General features: G+C 49.2%; 3 protein-coding genes across 11 annotated transcripts; 2 read left to right on the forward strand and 1 right to left on the reverse strand.

Moving 5' to 3' along the window:
* Nucleotides 1-390: 390 nt before the first annotated feature.
* BOLA2B (bolA family member 2B) lies at nucleotides 391-14,855 on the reverse strand. Of its 3 annotated transcripts, XR_005009116.1 has the most exons (5): nucleotides 14,722-14,814; nucleotides 14,480-14,577; nucleotides 14,219-14,372; nucleotides 1,487-1,574; nucleotides 391-1,128 (listed from the first exon to the last, which is right to left on the reverse strand). XR_005009116.1 is itself a non-coding variant. In XM_036738011.1 (3 exons), the coding sequence occupies exons 1-3, from the start codon at nucleotides 14,782-14,784 to the stop codon at nucleotides 14,273-14,275; spliced, it is 261 nt and encodes an 86-aa protein (XP_036593906.1). In that variant the 5' UTR covers nucleotides 14,785-14,855; the 3' UTR covers nucleotides 13,086-14,272. The 3 variants fall into 3 exon arrangements, 2 of the variants coding, with proteins under 2 accessions (XP_036593906.1, XP_036593908.1); XM_036738011.1 differs by lacking the exons at nucleotides 391-1,128; nucleotides 1,487-1,574 and having other exon boundaries at nucleotides 13,086-14,372; nucleotides 14,722-14,855; XM_036738013.1 differs by lacking the exons at nucleotides 391-1,128; nucleotides 1,487-1,574 and having other exon boundaries at nucleotides 13,086-14,372; nucleotides 14,480-14,539; nucleotides 14,722-14,784.
* Nucleotides 2,961-10,504, forward strand: CORO1A (coronin 1A). Of its 2 annotated transcripts, none has more exons than XM_036737999.1 (11): nucleotides 2,961-3,073; nucleotides 5,131-5,329; nucleotides 7,259-7,381; nucleotides 7,631-7,760; nucleotides 7,875-8,059; nucleotides 8,262-8,381; nucleotides 8,828-8,932; nucleotides 9,087-9,232; nucleotides 9,333-9,390; nucleotides 9,750-9,965; nucleotides 10,233-10,504. In XM_036737999.1, the coding sequence occupies exons 2-11, from the start codon at nucleotides 5,132-5,134 to the stop codon at nucleotides 10,335-10,337; spliced, it is 1,386 nt and encodes a 461-aa protein (XP_036593894.1). In that variant the 5' UTR covers nucleotides 2,961-3,073; nucleotide 5,131; the 3' UTR covers nucleotides 10,338-10,504. The 2 variants fall into 2 exon arrangements, with proteins under 2 accessions (XP_036593894.1, XP_036593895.1); XM_036738000.1 differs by having other exon boundaries at nucleotides 8,831-8,932.
* A 168-nt stretch (nucleotides 14,856-15,023) lies between the features above and the next one.
* Nucleotides 15,024-18,857, forward strand: SLX1A (SLX1 homolog A, structure-specific endonuclease subunit). Of its 6 annotated transcripts, none has more exons than XM_036738003.1 (7): nucleotides 15,024-15,193; nucleotides 15,380-15,582; nucleotides 15,837-15,888; nucleotides 16,044-16,358; nucleotides 16,457-16,584; nucleotides 16,686-16,776; nucleotides 16,863-18,857. In XM_036738003.1, exons 2-7 carry the CDS (start codon nucleotides 15,386-15,388, stop codon nucleotides 16,890-16,892), a joined length of 813 nt encoding a protein of 270 aa, XP_036593898.1. In that variant the 5' UTR covers nucleotides 15,024-15,193; nucleotides 15,380-15,385; the 3' UTR covers nucleotides 16,893-18,857. The 6 variants fall into 6 exon arrangements, with proteins under 6 accessions (XP_036593898.1, XP_036593899.1, XP_036593901.1 ...); XM_036738004.1 differs by having other exon boundaries at nucleotides 15,078-15,101; XM_036738001.1 differs by having other exon boundaries at nucleotides 15,113-15,273.
* The last annotated feature ends 111 nt before the right edge of the window (nucleotides 18,858-18,968 follow it).

Consider the following 18,968-nt stretch of genomic DNA (forward strand, 5'->3'; position numbering starts at 1 on the left):
TGAAACCCTATGTTATTGTGGCAGGTAGGTGTCCCAATGGATAGATCACCAGGCCTGGAGTCAGGAAGACTAGAGTTCAAATTTGCCCTCAGGCACTTACTAGCTGTGTGACCCGGGGCAAGTCACTCAACCTTGTTTGTCTCAGTTTCCTCATCTGTAAAATGATCTGGAGAAGGAAATGGCAAACCATTCAAATATCTTTCATCTGTAAAATGATCTGGAGAAGGAAGTGGCAAACCATTCAAATATCTTTGCCAAGAAAACTCCAACTGGAGTTGCAAAGAGTTGAACACAACTAAAAAGCATGAACAAAATTATTTAGGTCTGTATTTTTGCAAAAAATGTTTTATTGTTAGATTCACATATAGATTTCTATAGTCCCTGGGTGAATCTTGGTATGAATACCAAGTTATTTTGTAACTTGTAGTTCTTTTGAATGGAATCTATCTTTCCAGCTCCTCTTGCTGGGTTTTGAGATTTTTATATATAGGGATGTTCATGATTTAGATTGATTTATCTTCTCTCCTGAAACTTTGCCAAAGTTATTTCAATTGATTTTTCAGTTGATTCCCTGGAGTTCTCTAAGTACACCATCATATCATCTACAAAAAGTGATCTTCTGTTTTCTTTGCCTACGCATATTCTCTTTTTTTTTTTTTTTTGGCCTCACTTTACAGATGGAGAAATTGAGACTCAAAAGAGGGGAAGGCCATGCAGTAAATGGTGGAACTGGGACATCATAGGTCTTCTGCTCTAGTCTGGTGTTATTTCCATCACACCACGTGGTTTCCTTGTATAGTCAGCAACTCCACTGAAAATCAGCATCATTCACTCTGCCATTGGAAGGATCAACCAGCCCAACTTCCCTCAGCACAGGAAGTCCTCGACGAGTCTCTGACGGGTAGCTAGCCTCTGCTTGAATAATTCTCTTGAAGAGAAGCTCATTATCTCTCATGAGGCAGCCCATTTGTTCCAACCTGGGACAGCTCTGGTCATAAGAAAGGTCTTCCTTACTTTGAGCCAATCAGTCTCTCCAAAGAGGACCTGAGTTTGAATTTTTACGCTGCTTCTTACTGCCCTAGGCAACCTCAGGCAGATCATTCCCTCTCTAGACCTCGGTTTCCTCACCTATAAAATGACAGGGTTGGATTAGATGACTTCTATGTTTCCTTTCAGTTCTAAAACCTATGATCCCATAAACTTCTCCCAACTGATTCTGCCCTGTGCAGTGACATGGGGAGAGGGGGAAAGGCGGGGGGGGGGGGGGGGGGGGGGGGGGGGGGGGGGGAAACCTAATCCCTCTTCTCCATGACTGTTTTGTTTTCCTCCTAAGTTTTATCTTTCCAAATGACATATTCTTAGTTCCTTCAAATGATATGATTTCTAGGATTTCATTATCTTAAACAACCTTCCTCTAAAAATTCACCAGTGTTTCAGTGTCCCTCCTAAGATGCCCTCATTCGCAGTTACATCACAGTTTACTTACTGTATGTATAAAGCCCCCAGATGTTTTTCTTGTCAATATCTGCCCATCCAAGTCTCTGCTATCCTGTATTTGTTCTGAGGCACAGCCACTGTAGATAGGTAATAAAGAAGACAGTTAAGGAATGGCACCTCCGTTTAATCCAGTTTTAATATGGAAATTGCCAGATAATAAAGGAGAATCATACTGTATTTATAAATATGAGTTCATGAGACTCGACCACTCAGCCCCAGCTCTCAGCAAAAACCTCTTCAGAGACTACTGACCTAGAGAAAATGGATTGGAGGTGCTTCTGGAGAGATTTATGTTAGACTTGTGAAAGCCTTCCTGACTGTGACGGAGTGGCTGAGTGAGGGTAGTACTGGGGTAGCATAAAGGCTCTCCTGTTAATCGGAAACATCCAGCAGATCTCAAGTGGAGTCGGGGTAGAGGGAGGAATGGATGACATGGCAGCTCCTGTTCACCCTTCAGCCTTCTTCAAAAGTTCAGGACCCTCTTTCCTTCTCTTCCTTTAAATCTTTCTTCAATCAGTCACTCAACAAGCATTTATTAAGAGCTTACTGTGTACAAGATTGCCAGACTACACCCCTCCCCGCCATCCCTTTCCAAGGTGATTTTGAAATTAGCTGTCTTCTCCTCCTCAGGGAGTCAGTAGTAAAGACCTGGAAACTAGCCAGTCCAGTGCTTTTAACTATACAAAACCCTGAGGGCCCAATATGTACCTAGGTTAGGGGAATGGTGGAATACAAGCATTCGGAACGCTCAGGGTGGGGGGGGGGGACGGGGGGACTGGGGCGGGGTTGGTGGGGAGAGGGAGAGTAGGGGAATGGAATAGGTCTGATGCGAGAGCCCTGCCTGTGGGAGCTCCCTACTTATAACAGAGATAAGAGACTGAGACTGAAGGGAATCAAATTGGGGGGCTGGAGGGGAGAAGGAGGAGGGGGAGAGAGAAGAGAAGGGCTCCATGCATTTGGACATTAAAAACATGAACTCAGGAGGCAGCGTGGTGAAGTAGAACGAGCCTGGGATTTGCAGAATACTTGGGTCTAAATTCTAATCCTAGCTCATGTCGAGGCCTATTACCTGCACAGCGTTGGGACAGTCACCCAGCATCTCTGGGCCTCAGTTTCCTCGTAGGTAAGATGGGGGATTCCTTTAAGGTCCCTTCAAGCTCTGGATGGAGGATCATTTCTAATAGGACTGAGCATCCTTGACCAGCCCTACCGAAAAGGAGCAGAGAGAACGGCCCCGTCACCTGAAGACCTTCCCTTAAAAGGGTTCACGCACGACTGCCTCCTCTCTCCATCTCTCCCACTCTGCTGGTGAACTTAGCCTGGGGCAGGATGGGGGCAACCGAGACCTAAAGACAGTCAAAGGAAGAGTAGTGGGCGTGTTCCATTTAATAGCCCTGCCCCCTTCCCTCCCCAAAGGGGTGCTGCCGTTCTTAAAGGGGCTGGGCTAAGCCGTCTGCTTCTCATTCATTGTCTTGACAGGAGCATCCTTTGCCGGGCGGGTGGTGTCTACCAGGCTCCGGCTTCAGCTCCTTCCTCCTCATCAGGCCTGGCCTTCCTGGATCTCAGTTTGCATCAGGTGAGCCTGAGGGACTTAGGGAGAAGAAGGGATGCATCCACGGGGAGGCTTGGAGGGTCTGGGTATCCACCCACCTATCAGCCACCTGTGGGTGTGGGTTTGAGTGTGGGAGAAATGTAGGCTGTGGGGACAGAGATGTCAGAGTTATATTCCCACCCCAAGTATTTGTGTGCCTCTCCTATGTTTGACTATTTCTGCGTCTGTGTGGGTGGGGTGTCTTAATAGCCTTCATTGCCAGCCCTGGATCACTGTAGAGGTCGAGTCGGGGGGATGGGAAGGGAGGAGCTTGTGGGTGAGATTCTGAGTTCCATCCCCACCCCCACCTCCTCACAGCTCCCCTGGAAGAGTCCAAGGGAGCAGGCCTGAGAACAAATCCCCCAGAGCACGGGAGGTGTTCAGCCGAGGCAGGGAAGGCAGAAGGATAAGCAGAATACTCAGAACTAGGAGACAGGAAGAGGTTTAAGAGAAAAACAAGAAAACCCTAAGTTCCCCTTTCTGTGGTTTTTGAGCCCTGCAGGGTACCTGGGGTGGGAAGGGGGACTGGGTGGGGCAGCAGCTTCCTGCTCTTCCCTCCCCCAACAACAACAAAAAAAACCCCATCAAATCAAATCAACCTAGGCACGTTCAAGAACTTGCCTTCCCTGGGCCTGAGATAGACAGCTAGGGTCCTCTGCCCTGTGAGTCAGAGGGATAGGTGGGAAGGGGGTCAAGATTCAGGACAGCAGCAGACCTTTATGCTCTTCCACCCATGGCCCCCCTACCCTCTGAGGGGCACGCAACCTGTTGCCCTTGCTGCCTAGATTCTAGCCTATGCTGTGGTTCTTCTAGCTCAGGCCCAGAATTCTCCACTTCCCTCCCCAGTGAGGCCTAGTTTGCTAAAGCAGAGCATCCCAGGAAGAGGATGGAGGGACAAGAGCAGGAATCAACAGTCACACTACCTCCTCGAGGACAGGGGCCAGTCAGGGATGGGGATCTGGGATCATGGAGTATATGGGGTTTAAAGACAGAATCCTCTGTATATCCATCCCCCATGGGCTGAGCAGGTGGTGCAAGGTTTTGGGGGATAAAGGGGAGGGCTGGAGCACCAGGCTCTGGGTGAGGTCTCAGCCTCCGCTGCTTCTGAACCTTGTCTGATCCAGTGATGGAGTTTTCTCAGCATGGGAGGTCCTAAAAGGGACAGGTATCAGATGTAAATGAATCTTGGCCTCTCCTTTATGCCTAACCTTCATGGCCTCCTAGAAGGGGGGGGGTGTCCCTGCATTCTCAGAGCCTCTGGTCTCTAAAGGACCAGGAGAGGGGCATAGCAGCACAAGGGGGACCATTTCTAGAAACACGTCTGCTGGGGACAGGAGGGGACTTGCAAAGGTTATTCCCACTATTCCCTGGCAGCAGTCATTCATTCAAGTCCATGGATCACCTACTTGTGTGCAGGATTTTTTGTACTAGGTGCTATGAGAGAAGGCAAGATGCATGAATACGACCCTATCTCCGTTCTCATGCAGAGTAGTCAAGTTAGGAAGATGAGACATGAAAAGATAATTAACAAATGCCAGATGATGCATAAATGCCAACTGGGTAGCACAGACAGCAACATGCTGTAGGAGTTGAGAAAGGAGAAATCATGCAGTCCGTGTGTGCAGATGGAGAGTGGGGAGATGTCAGGAAGAGGGACAGCACTGGTAGGCATGGGCACAGGCACACCAATGAATGGAGTACAGCCCAGGGTTTCTGCAGTGTGGAATGTCATGGAAAACAATGGCTGGAAAGGTAAGCTCAAGGAAGGCCTTGAATACCAGGATGAGGAATTTGGACTTGATTCAGTAGTCAAGAGAGAACTTCCTGAATAAAGGTGGTAGGAAGAGGTACTAGAATCAACGCTGTGCGGTAGGAATTTTAGAACTGATGCAGGAGCATGGTCTGGAAGAGGGAAGGCTGGAAGTTGAGACATCAGTCAGGAGGCTGCTCTTTTAGCTCATTTCCTGTGACAGGGTGGAGCTGGGAGGAGGTGAGAAGCTCACAGGACTTGTCTGAGTCTCTTTCCTTATGTCCACCCCCAGGATGAGCCGACAGGTGGTCCGAAGCAGCAAGTTCCGACACGTGTTTGGGCAACCAGCCAAGGCTGACCAGTGTTATGAGGATGTTAGAGTCTCCCAGACCACTTGGGACAGTGGGTTCTGTGCTGTCAACCCCAAGTTTATGGCCTTGATCTGCGAAGCCAGTGGGGGTGGGGCCTTTCTGGTGCTGCCCCTGACCAAGGTGATGATAAGTCCTGGGAGATGGGAGAAACCAGAAGGGTAAACCTCCTATGGGAAAGGGGATGGGGAAATAAAGGCACCCTCAGCCCCCAAAGCCCCCAGGTAGTAAAGAAATGTCCCTGACCCAGGGTTTTAGAATCCAGCAATTTTAGGCCTTCAAGAGAGGTGAGGAACCTAATCCAACTTGCTTAGAAGAGACAAACAAAGCCCAGACAGGAGACTTGACTTGTCCAAGGTCAGTTATTAGCTGACCTAGATCTAGACCCTGTCTCCTAATTCCCCCATCTTTTCACTTCCATTTCTTCAGGTGGCCTCATTTTAGGGACATCACCTAGGGGAAGGGAGGCTCCATAGTGGACCAGAAAAAAGCTAAAGGGCCAACAGAGTGTACCTTAAGAAATCTGGTCCAAAGGACAGAAACAAGATATCCCATGTTTCCCTCCCCACCTCATAATCTGTGGGTCAGCTGCCCTTCTGCTTAGGGACTTAACTGGGGACTAGGAAGGGATGGTGGTGGGGGGTCTAGTTTGAGGGGACTCCTCCCCCTGATCTGATGCCCCAGCCTCCCTTTTCAGCCCTGCTTCTGCAACTTGGGTTGGGGGGAGGGGGGTAGTCTGAAGTCTGAGGTTGTTACCTTAAATGGGCTGATGCAGACAAACAGAAGAGGAAGTGGTTTTGGGTGCTGGGAGCTCAGCCCCTGGCCTCCCCCACCCTACTCTCCACACCGGAAACCCTGCTCAGCCTGCAGCCCCCAGAAGAAAGGCCTTGTTTCCAAACCTCCTACACCTTGCTTTAGGCCAAAGGGTACAGGTTAGGGGGTTCAAATACCTTAGCCCCTTCCTTCTTCAACAGACATCCACCCCCCACTCTCCAGGGTGTTCCTCCAAGCAGTCCATTACTATAGCTTCAAGGTCCCAGTCACAGGGATTTAGCTCCCTCTCCAGCCTCTTTCCCCATCCCCATAGTTCAGCTTCCCTTCTCAAACCTCCACCACAAAGAAAACAGAGAAGCCCCTGATCTTCAGGGGAAAGATATGCTAGAACAAGGGTGGAGAACCTGTGGCCTCAAGGCCACATGTGGCCCTCTAGGTCCTCAAGTGCAGCCCCTTGACTGAATCCAAACTTCACAGAATAAATTCCCTTAAGAAAAGGATCTGTGCTGTAAAACTCGGATTCAGTCACCCAAGGACCTAGAAGGCCCCATGTGGCCTCGAGGTCACAAGTTCCCTATCCCGGCACTTGAAGATGATCCTTTCTCATTCCCCACTCTTCTAGGCTTGGAGGGAGGGAATGGTAGACACTTCCTCAACTCCAATGGATCTCAAGAATATGGTGGGATGGAAGAAACTAGGGGGAATTCTTAACATAGAACTGGAAAGTACCTTAGAAATCCTCTAGTTCATCCCTTTCATTTGATAGATGAGGAAACAGAGGGAACATGACTACTCCTGGGTCACATGTCTGCTGAATGGCAGCACTGGGTCCTAAAGTTCCTCACGCCTAGTCCAGAGTTCTTTCAACTACTGTCATGACTCCCCCCTCATCTGGACATTCCCTCCCACCCACTATCCATCTACTCAGGTAGCTAGCTTTCTTTTACAAAGTAATCTGTGGCCAGCAGGAGAGCAAAAGGAGCCTTACTCCCACCCACCCCCTAAGGACACATTTCTCCAGTTCCCTCACCAATATACAGGTACAGCTTCTCTGTTTCTTCCATCACTGCTATGCCTTCCTGCCAAAGTGTACACAATCCTTTGGTATTTTAGATTACCTCCACCTTCCTCTTTTCTTCAAGCCCAGATGTGGGAGGAAGAGGAGTATGGAGGACATAATCCATAGTGGGGGTCATATTGCATACAGGGTCAAGGCTGGGCTCCAGGTTAGTCTGTTGCAGGGAACCCTGACCTTCTCCCTGACCTCCTGTCTCTTAGACTGGCCGGGTAGACAAGAATGTGCCCACTGTTTGTGGTCACACAGCTCCTGTCCTGGACATTGCCTGGTGTCCCCACAATGACAACGTCATTGCCAGCGGCTCTGAGGACTGCATGGTCATGGTGAGTTCGGGGGCTAGAAAGGGAAGTCCCAAGGCTGAGGCCAAGGAAGGCAGAGCAGAAGAGCTAGGAACCTGAGGGAGGTGTCAAAGAGTCCAAGGAACTGAGGGACAGGGATGGGAAGATTACTGGAGAAATGGAGTCAGATGAATCTGTGCAGGTCACTCATTAGAGCAGAAAACAGGACAAAGAGAGCTGGTCACAAGGGAGGATGGAGTCAGAGAAAGCAGGATTCCTTCTCTATCCTCTCAGGTGTGGGAGATCCCTGATGGAGGCCTGACTCTACCTCTCCGGGAGCCAGTGGTCACACTAGAGGGGCACACCAAGCGAGTGGGCATTGTGGTCTGGCACCCAACTGCCCAAAATGTGCTGCTCAGTGCAGGTATGAGGTGGGCATGGGTGCAGGGACCGGCCACACCCGTATGAAGGAACATGCAACGTGGGGTGGAGGGCATCCTCTAGATTCTCACCGCCCCACCCTTGCCTTTTCCCACAGGCTGTGACAATGTGATCCTAGTGTGGGATGTGGGGACTGGGTCTGCTATGCTGACCCTGGGCCCAGATGTACACCCAGACACCATCTACAGTGTGGACTGGAACCGAGATGGAGCACTGCTCTGTACCTCCTGCCGGGACAAGCGGGTCCGAGTCATTGACCCCCGAAAGGGCACAATTATAGCTGTGAGTAACCACAGGCTGTGATTTTTCTTCCTGTTCTTGTCCTCACTCCCACCCACTGAAAGCATCCCTCTGTCAAGCAAGGGTCCTGTTTCAGTGGGGAGGATTCTCTTCCTAATGACCTCCAAACTATTCTCTGACCCTTGGGGTCTCTCCTCTTTGGGTAAAACAAGCTTGACTAATCCCACCTCACACATCCCTTCAGGAGAAAGAGCGTCCTCATGAAGGGACGCGGCCAGTCCGTGCTGTGTTTGTGTCAGACGGGAAGATCCTCACCACAGGCTTCAGCAGGATGAGTGAGAGGCAGGTGGCCTTGTGGGACATGGTGAGTGAAACACCCCAGGCTAAAACTGGGGAAAGGAAACAGGTTGAAAGGGTGAGAGAATATCTTCTCCACCCCCAGGAGACCTATGAGAGAGGGGGATGCCACAAGGTTAAGGCAAAGGGAATGAAGGTCAGACACTAGGAAGAATCTTTGGACTGTGAAAGCCTAGTCCAGTGATCAGAGCCTGGGAAGAGGCATCCAGAGATCCAGCCCTACTAAATATGTCATTTATCAAGTCACTTCATTGCTCTGGGCTTCAGCTTGCTTCTCTGTAAAATGATGGCATTAGTCTAGTGGATCCCTTGTCTTGCTCAGCTCTTACATTCCTGGAGCTCATGGGGCCAAATGGCAAGACAGGCTCTTAGTTATCCGGGGAGGGCTCCCTTGGGGACTGGCCCCCATAGGGGCTGATGGCTGAGCCAGCTCCCACACTCTTGTCCTTACAGCAGAAGCTTGAGGAACCTCTGTCCTTGCAAGAACTGGACACAAGCAGTGGGGTGCTACTTCCCTTCTTTGACCCTGACACCAACATCGTCTACCTTTGTGGCAAGGTGGTTAGGCTGGGCGGGGGGGGGGGGGGGTTGGTTCTGGGGACTGGGCAGGGAAGTGGGAAGGGGCAAGAGGACCTATGTGGGGAAGCTGTAGGCCTTGGGGATGGGAATGTGGCATTTCTCTGGGTACTTAACTCCCTGCTCCCATCCCCAGGGGGACAGCTCCATACGTTATTTTGAGATCACAGCAGAAGCCCCGTTCCTGCACTACTTGTCCATGTTCAGCTCTAAGGAGTCCCAACGAGGGATGGGCTACATGCCCAAGCGGGGCCTGGAGGTCAACAAATGTGAGATTGCCAGGTGAGGGACTATCCCTTGGCCTGGTTACCCTTTCCTTTTTACCCCAAGCCAGCACTGACCACTAGGCAGTTTAGCTCACCAAAAATGTATGTCCCTACAGATTCTACAAGTTACATGAGCGGAAGTGTGAACCCATCGCTATGACTGTGCCTAGGAAGGTGAGATCCTACCCCTCCCCACACACGTTTACCTAACTTTCCATCTTCCTTGCTTGATCTTCTGGGTCCCATACCCTGGGGAACCAGCCTTTCCACTGGACAATGGGATGTCATAGATCAGGGTCTGGGAAGATGGTCCTGAGGGCCCAACATCTCCATGAGGAAGGCTGTTGGGGTAGGAAGGAGGAGGGAAAGGGGGGTGGTATCTCTGAGCCTTACAGCTCAGATATCAGTGATTTCACACCCAGGGTAACAGGAATGAGTTTTAGACTCTCACTACCCCCAAGAGCCAGTAGGAGGCGACCCCTGTGTGAGATACAACACCTAGACCCCACCCTCCCTACACCTTACTCCCACAGTCAGACCTTTTCCAAGAGGACCTGTACCCACCCACGGCTGGACCAGATCCTGCGCTCACAGCAGAAGAATGGCTGGGCGGCAAGGACGCAGGGCCCCTACTTGTGTCTCTTAAGGATGGCTATGTGCCTCCCAAGAGCCGGGAGCTGAGAGTCAACAGGGGACTGGACAGTGGCCGCAAGCGTGGGACCACAGAGTCCGGCGCAGTCCCTAGCACGGTAAAAGGGGAAGGGAGGGAGAGCAGAGTTCAGGGACACATGCCCAGCCTAGAAGAAGAGGGAGCAGGAAGGGTTGGGGGTAAACAAGTAGAACAAGGCAGCCAGATATGGGAAATGGGCCAGAATGAAGGAGAAACTAGGAGAGGATAAGCGGTCAGCCCTCGGAGATGGAAGCCCAAGATGGAGTTAAGGGATGAAGGTGGTGGAGAGCATACTGTGGGGGGAATCAGGCCTAGCACCTCAACTCCAGGCTGCCTCTCTTCCCAGGAGGCTATGTCTCGGCTGGAGGAAGAGCTGCGGCAGTTACGGGCCACAGTGCAGGAGCAGCAGAAGCGCCTAGATGAGCTGGAGGAGAAAATCACAGGGAAGTAGTTGGCCCTCGTACCCAAGACCTGGCTGGGCCCTGCCCCATGGGCAGAAGTCACTGGTTGAATTAAGCCTGTGAGAGCACCCACCTTCCCCCTCTCATGTCCCCATACCTTATGGGATGGGGTGGGCCTTACAAGCAAAGAAAAATAAAATGGTTTTATTTTCTGATACTTCCTACACTCTACTAACTTCAAAGGTTTCAACACCTTTGTGGCTGTCTAAAGGGAGGCTGGGATGCCTCACCTGGACAAAGATGGGGAGGCTCTGAGAGCAGAGATAAAACACAAGAGCTAACATTCAATTTCCACACTTTAGACAGATTAGGCTTCAGCACCCCCACCTTAAGTTCTGAGGGTGCAAGCCAACTACTTGGCAAGCCAGAACCCAAGTGTGACCATCAGTCCTTCCCCTAAGTCTCTGCCTATTTTGTCAAGGACAGAGAACTTTAGTGACCTCGGTAATAGTAACTGTGGTGCAGAATCCTAAAATGTCAGAAGGGGAAGCACGGACCTGAGAGATACTCTAGCATCTAGCCTAATCCCTCACTTTACAGATGGAGCAGCTGAGATCCAGAGAGGGAAAGTTATTTTATTTATGGTCACATATTAATTAGTAGCAGATCCAGGGCTAGAACAGACTCTCAAACCCAATGCTTTTCAGCCACACCAAACTGTCATGATCAATTTATTTGAGGGCTGATGTAAAACAAAGCCTACTTTCAGCCATTCCCTGATTCCATACAGCACCGTCCTTTAGCTCACTGGTTAACAATTAACCCTTCCTTTGACAGTAGTGATTTTCAAAGCAGTCACTCTAAGAGGCCTTACACCTATTATAATTATACTATTGTGCAAAGCATTTACGGAAATTCTCTTTGGGGGCTGCCTTTAGAGCCCCGAGGTTATTCTTCTAGGTATCTTCCGAATCAGTAAAACTTATGCTCTGAAGGTGGGTCTGATTTCTGGAAAGTGCTGAGTCATTCAGAGCCACATCTGTCGAACAAGGCAGGTGGCAGGAAGCTGAAGGAATTCCATTTTTGGTCAGAAATGAAAAGCAATGAAAAAGTACTGACATGGGTTTCCTTCTGTGGAGTATGAACTCACATCACTTCCCCAAGAGGAGCATTAGAATCATGAATCTCAAAGGTGGAGAGATCTTAAGCCCATCTAGTCCAGTCCCAACCCAGACTAACAAGGGACCACCTAGCCTCTGTCTGAGGACCTCTAGCAGGGAAGCACTAGCTTCTAAGGCAGTCCGTTCCCCTTCTGAATAGCCCTAAATGCTAAGAAATTTGTCCTGACCTCAAGTCTAAGTACACCTCTCTACAACTGAGCCTGATAAGACTTCCTAAGACATCACTTTAAATATTTGAAGGCAGCGGTCTTCTCTCACTGCCTCTGTGGCCCCTGCCCCAAAAGTCATCTCTTCCTCAGGCTGGATATCTTCATTTCCTTCAACTGATTCCCATAGAGCATGTACTTAAGGACCTTCACCATGCAAGCCAGACTTCTGCTGTTGACTAGCCCATATGTCTCCATCTCGTCCATAAGATGTATCATGGGGGACTTTTTCAAAGTGATTTGCTAAGACCTAGGTAAACTATGCCCACAGCATTCCCCTGACCTATCAGTCTAGTGAGCCTGACAAAACAGGGAATAAGATTAGCCTGGCATGACCCATTGTTCCTTGTGATCACTGCTTTCTTTTGTTAGATATTATTCACTGTCTCTTTAACAGTGAATTTTACAATTTCCCCAGGAAGCAAAAGCAAGGTGAATGGCTTATGTGTGTATATATACATACATATGGATTCATGTGCATACACACATACACAGATTTTGAGAAACATTGCTTGTAAAATGACAGCTGGCCTAGATGGCCTTAGAATCCTTTCTAGCATCCTAGCATGCTAAGAGTATGTATTACCTCCCAAGAGGTCTGGCCTGAAAAGTAATATGTTGCTGCATACGAGCCCTGGGCTGACTGTCAAACAATTAGCCTTCCATTCTGTTAACTGTGAGGATTTGAAAGCTTTTGGCATGAGGTAACATGCTAAGAGTCCTGTCAGGGAACTCATTTCAAATCCCAAGAGTAAAGGGTCAGCTCATACCACAGCTGTGCCCAGGACTCTGCACACCGCAAGTAAGTACTCAGTTCTTTCTGATCCTATTCCCATCAATCAGTCAGCAATAACACAGGGACTGGTAGGAAGCACAGGATCTGGAATCAGACAACTTGAGTCTGAAGCTTGACTTTGGCACTGCCTCACCAGGTGACTTCAGGTAAAGTTACTTACTTCACCATACCTGGGCTTAAGTTTCCTTCTCTATAAAGTGAACTAGATTTGAACTAGATAACCTCTAAAGTCCCTTCCAGCCCCCCACCCCTCCATCTATTTCTAAATTTGGTGATACATAGTAGCAGTGTCTCCCAGCTGTCTCAAGTCAGGAGTCTTCCAGAAAGAGCCTGGGTGAGTGATCCATGGAGCACTGTGCCCACCAGCTGCTTTAAAAATCCAAGTGGTAGTAACGGTTAACATTTATAGAGCACTGTTAAGTTGGAAAGTGTCTTATGTATTATTTCATTTGGTCCTCACAACCACAGATGAAGAAATTAGGGTAAGGGAGGTTGAATGATCTGCCCAGGATGAGATCTTTAGGACACCAGCTCCAGGGCTATTTACCACACTGCTGGCTCCATCAGGAGCTTTTCTTGTCCCAAGATCATTCAGAAAGCCTTTTCTTTTCAATCTTATTTTAATTGCTGTCTTTTATTTTTACATTACTTTCATTTCCAAAGATTAAAAAGGGTGGGGGAGAAGCAGTTCAGTGAAACTAACCAACATAGCAAGGAGGTCATTTTCTGAATTGTTATTGAGGAACAAGCCTGGTTGTTAACTAACTACATGATGCTCAGAGTAATTTTTTGAAACACTTTTCCCAATCATATGCTAATGAAACTTGCAGTGGTTTAGGACCTGAGAAAGTGGCCCACAGGAACAGTAGGATGAAGCTTGGATAAGTGGAAGTCAGCAGAAACTCTTCTTTTCCAGTAAAGAAGTCTGTGTTGAGTCAGGAGAACTGAGTCCTAGTCGTGGCTCCATTAACCTGCTTCATGATAACCCCTCAAAAAACCTTTTCTCTTTCTGAGTCTGTTTCCTCTTTAAATAACGGCATAGAGTACGTAGTTTCTATACTGGCCTTCAGTTCTAACATGTTATGCATAATTCAAGGACTTTGCATGAGAAAAGCCTGGTCCTCCACCTCTCCAGGCTCAAAGGGAAAATTTCCAGGCCACCTCATAGTTCCCAGAGCTGCTGTTACAACATTAAGAAACCAAGCATATGATTTCAGGGGTACAAGGAACTTCCCTTGAGAAGCTTCAGCCTGCTAGACAGCTGGGAAATCCCTGCTGGGGGGTTATTTCTCCGTACACCAGTTGGTAACTTAAGCTTGAGGAAATAAGCCAAGAAGAAGCTGGGGCTGGAGGTAATTCCCTACCCAGCGGTCTGGAAGGGGAAACGTGGATGACTCGTCAACAGCAACTAGGAAAGCACCACAGTCCCCTGGCCCACAGGACCCCCGATAAGGGGGCAAATCTGGGCACCTCGGCCAAAGAGTCACAGAAACAGAGCCCAAGGGGACCTTAGGGCCGCCCTACGTAGTCCAACACTCTCATTTTACAGATGAGAAAACTGAGACTCAGAAAGGAAGAGGACCGCCCAAGGGGGTGAAGGGACTGAACCGGGCCCAGAACGCCAGGGTCCTCACTCCACCCACAACAAGCCCGGTGGACAGACTGACACGGACAAATAAAAACAGACAACACACACACACACACACACACACACGTGCAGGGCACACAGCAAGGGCCGAGCCACAGACCAGAAATTTAATGTCTTAATGTGGAGGTGGGGGTCTCCTGCCCTGCTCGGCACCTCACTTCTGCCGCTCCTTGTCCCACTGCTCAGGGGTCAGGGTCTTCTGCTCTAACGCGTGGATATGCTGCAGCTCTTCCGCCAGGCACGTATTCACCAGCCTGCGGGAAAGCCGAGGTAGGGTCAGAGGTCACTGCCCCGGGGAATTGTGGGGTGTGAGGGAGGCAACGCGCCCAGGGACAGCAGCAGGTGGCTCGCTCACACTCACCTGTGTCTCTGCAGAAGCGGCTTCCCTTGGAACTTGGAGGAGACCACAAGGACTCGGAAACTAGAAGCGCAGCGGGAGGGGGTCGTGTCCTCCACCTCCTGCCCGGGGCGGGAAGGGTTAAGAAGATACCCTCTGGGCCCCGGATCCCTTCTCCCCTCTCCTACTCCACCCCTCCAGCCACTTGGGTCCAGAATTCACATGGGGGGAGGGGGGAAATGGACCCGCCCCGCCCCCGCACTCACCACGTGTTCTGCTTCCAATTCCCGCAGTAGCTTCTCCCGTAGGTACTCTGCACTCAGCTCCATCTCGGTTGCCGAATCCTAGGCCGGTCCCAGGACCCTCAGCCGGCGCCTCTTCCGCCCACACTGTCGTCACTTCCGAGAGATCCCTTTCGACGCAGTTTCCGCCCTCAAGATACCGCTCACGTTTTGTCTCCTTAGTCCTATACTAGTCATTTCCGCCCTCAAGATGGCTCTCATTCGTTGCCATCCCAGTTCCATGTTCGTCACATCTGCCCTTATATTACTCCTCAGACCTGCCATTCCGCCCTCACTTAACCATTAGCCAATTGGAGCCCGCGATTGGCCCACTCCGGAAGTTCCGGTGCAGTACTTTGCTCGGGGTGGGTTCCCGGTTCTTTTCAGAAAGGCCCGCCCCCCCCGCCGCGTTTGTATTTTTTTTCTGGCCCAGTTTCGATGTCACGATCGTGGCTTGGTGAGGGTCTCCCTCCCCCAATGTCCTCTGCCCTGCGCTTTAGGCAATGTGTCGACCCCCAGGAACTAAGCCCCCCGCCGGTAAACGAGCACGTCTGGGTCAGAGGCTTCAGAAAAACCACACCTCGGCCATGACAGCTATTCCCCGGCCTCCGGGCTACCCCTACCTTCTTTCCATCCTCTGCAGGGAACGATGGGGCCCGCGGAAGACTCTCGGGCGGCGAAGAAGCCGCAGCCATTTTTCGGGGTCTACCTTCTCTACTGTCTCAACCCCAAATACAGAGGCCGCGTCTACGTGGGCTTCACGGTGAACCCCTCTCGGCGAGTCCAGCAGCACAACGCCGGGCGCAAGAAGGGAGGGGCGTGGAGGACTAGCGGGCGAGGACCTTGGTAACGGGCACCATGGTAACGGGCACCTGGGGGCGGGATCAGGCAGGGACTACCCGCCTCCCAGCTGCTTGCAGGGCCGGGCAAGTGGGGGGATGGGCGGCTGGATGGAGGGAAGGCACCGGGCGCGTCCAGTCTAGCCAGGCCAAAGCCCTCCCTCCCTCACACCGCAGCCCCCAAGCATCCCCGGACCTTAGATCGCATGTAGGCCTGCTCCCCCGCACACAGTATCCCTGACTCTCTCGTGGTTTCTGCAGGGAAATGGTCCTCATCGTCCACGGCTTTCCCTCTGATGTGGCTGCCCTTAGGGTAAGGGGTCAGGCTGGGGTGGGGGTGGGTAAGTTGGGGGGGCGCAGCGGGGACGAGGGGGTGGGCAGTGAGGGGAGAAGGAACAGGTTGGAGAATGAAGGGAAGGACAGCTTCAGTGCCCAGGACACCTTGTCCTCTATCTCTGTTCCCTTCAGTTTGAGTGGGCCTGGCAGCACCCTGGGGCCTCCCGTCGCCTGGCTCACGTAAGTGGCAAAGCCAGGAAAGAGGGGGCCTTTTTTTTCCACCTTCGGGTACTGGCCCAGATGCTACAGGTGGCCCCTTGGAATCGGTTGCCCCTCACCGTGCGCTGGCTACAACATGACTTCCAGCAGGAACTCAGCCCTCCACCTCCCCAGCATATGCCTCTTGCTTTTGGGCCTTTGCAACCAGGCCTCACTCAAGGAGGAAGGAGAGGGGTAGGCAAGGAAGCAGATGACGTCTTCTGCTCTCTCTGCCAACAGCCAGTCCAGGTGAGACAGCATAGTCTTCCCTAAGGTATGACCACGGGGAAAGCTCAGCAGTGGTGTGAGAGCAATAAAGGAAATATTCTCTCCTGTCTAACCGGCAGGATAAGGATGGACCCCTTTGCTGTCCTCACCCCAACTGTCCATTGAATGCTCACCTAATTTGCCTTGCTGAAGAATTCCTTCAAGAGGAACCTCAACAGCTTCTGCCCCTGAAGGGCTGCTGCCCAGGGTGAGTGGGAAGCAAGAAGATCTTTGGAGCCAAGGAGAAAAACGGTTTATGTTCCTCTTCCACTAAATCTCTCCTTTTGGCCCATTCCTTTTTTTGTGTAGCTGTAAGAACACTTTGTTGTGGGGAGACTTGATCCGTCTACACCAGGCATATCCTAGCAATCTGGAAGAGGTAGAATCTGACCTTGAAGAGGTGGGAAGTGTGTTTTGTGGTCCAGACCAATTCTCCCTCTTTTCTCATCCCAGGCCCAACTCTGATTCTCTCGTTTATCTCCACAGACACACTGGACGGACGAAATGAAGACTTAGGCAGTCATCTTTTTCTGCCTATGGACCTAAGCTTCCCAGGAACCTAGTTTTACTTTCCACCTCCAGCTAGCTTGGGGGGATTTTTAATAATTTTTATTCAACAGGTGGAAAAGGCTAGATTTGGAGTTAAAAGGGCTGGATTCAAATTTTAGCTCCAAAACTTACCAGCTATATCATACTAATTGGTGTAGAGTTGTTAATGTTAGTTCTTACAATAAAGAGACTAAGTTAAATGCTGGGCTACTTTGAGGTAGGGAAAAAAGCAAGAAACCTGGGATGGGGTCATAGAGAAAATAAATGTGTGTTTTCTTACATGTGGAGGTTTAGCTTAGAGGAGACGAAAATAGTATTAGGAAGGGGAGGGAAGCTGGCACAGGCTTTCCCTGCCTATAGGTGGGAGATTATCCTAGGAAAACAAATATTACCACAAAGTGAGCAGCTAGGGGCACCTGACATGAGGACTCAGTGCTCTTAGGATCCTACCTTCCTGACCTCAACTTTGGTTTAACTCCCTTAGTGCTGGTGACCAAAGGGAGAGCTTACAGCTACCTGGAAGAATTGATGGGAGAAGGACCAGGAAGATAAGAGCTGGAGGGAGGGGAAGGGAAGGGAAGGGAAGGGAAGGAAAGAGCTGGTGTGTTAAACTAAGATCTGGCCCTGAACTCTTATGTGTTGTGTCCTCCAATTAGAATGGAAGTTCCTTGAGATCAGGCATTAAATCAATTTTCTGTTTGTATCCCCAGCACCTAGCAGAGCACACAGTAAGCACTTAAACTAAATGCTTTTTAATCCATTCATGTATTTCAACAGTGTTTCCAAATCCCTGATGGACATTAATCTTCAGGATTTGGGAATGAGAAATTGTAGTTCTCAAAATCATGTTGTCCTGTATTTTAAAAAAGTTTATTTACATGTTTTTAAATATCAATGAGTGATCATAAAGATAAACAATTGTTTTTCTGTGAGTTATACTAAAAGTTTTGGGTTTTCTACAAAAAAAAAGAAAATAATAAATGTATGGTTTATTATTATTACAAACTAATATATCATTTACTGACTTAAACATATCTAAACAAGTTGATTTTCTTAAAATATTTCCAACATTCTTCATAATCTCATTATTACAGCTATCTAAAAATTTTTGAATAAATAAGAAATATTGTTTGGTAGTTATTTAAAAAAAAAGAACTGTAACCATTAGCAAATATTCAAACACTGGAAAACACCATTGAACATTATTGGGTAGCATTCAAATAATGTAACATTGAGCTCTTCCAGCAAAGTTAACAACATTACACAAAATAATATGACAAAATTGACAATTTAATAGGATTCAATTTTGCTTCCAAAACTTGTTATTTCTTAGGATACTACTTATGTAAAATTTGTATAAAGTATATTATGCATACAAACTTGTAAATAATATTTATTTGCAAGAACGACTCAGCTGCAGATAGGGCTGCAAACATTCACTGATCTTGACGCCTTCTCTTCTATGTGTTCCTGTTCTGGTTTCCAGAAATGTAGACCTTAACCTTTGACTCCATATGTCAGTGTTTTCTGCTTTTACTTATCAGTGGATTCTTTCCAACCAATAATGTCTCTGTTGATTATTAACCTTCTAGTTCTAATAGGAGAATCGGCACACTTCTTCCTGATGGCTCAAATGATCTCCAGATTTGAAAAAAAAAAGTGTCTCACATGGAAACACTGCACTCAATGAACATTTTTCACTGTGTTAAATACTGGAGATACAGCTATAAGAGAGATGCCTTCATCAAGCTTGCATTTCTACCAAGGCAGAATCACTCCAACTGACTCTCCCAAGTCCCATCTCTGTCCATGACATGACCATTCATCTAGTCACTCCAAGGCAGAAATCTTTGGGTCATATTTGACATCTTTATCCTGCATCCTGGGATGCATGCTGTCCTTGTCAAATAAATCTTGTCCAATTTTCCTTAATAATCTCTTTCACAGTCCTCCCTTGTTCTCCATTTCTGTTGCCACTACTGTTATTCGCTACAAAAAAAGGCTCGTAACTGAACTCTCAGACTAGGGCTTTGGGGACATCAG

The sequence above is a fragment of the Trichosurus vulpecula genome, chromosome 9, assembly GCF_011100635.1.
Source record: "Trichosurus vulpecula isolate mTriVul1 chromosome 9, mTriVul1.pri, whole genome shotgun sequence".
Classification (NCBI taxonomy): domain Eukaryota; kingdom Metazoa; phylum Chordata; class Mammalia; order Diprotodontia; family Phalangeridae; genus Trichosurus; species Trichosurus vulpecula.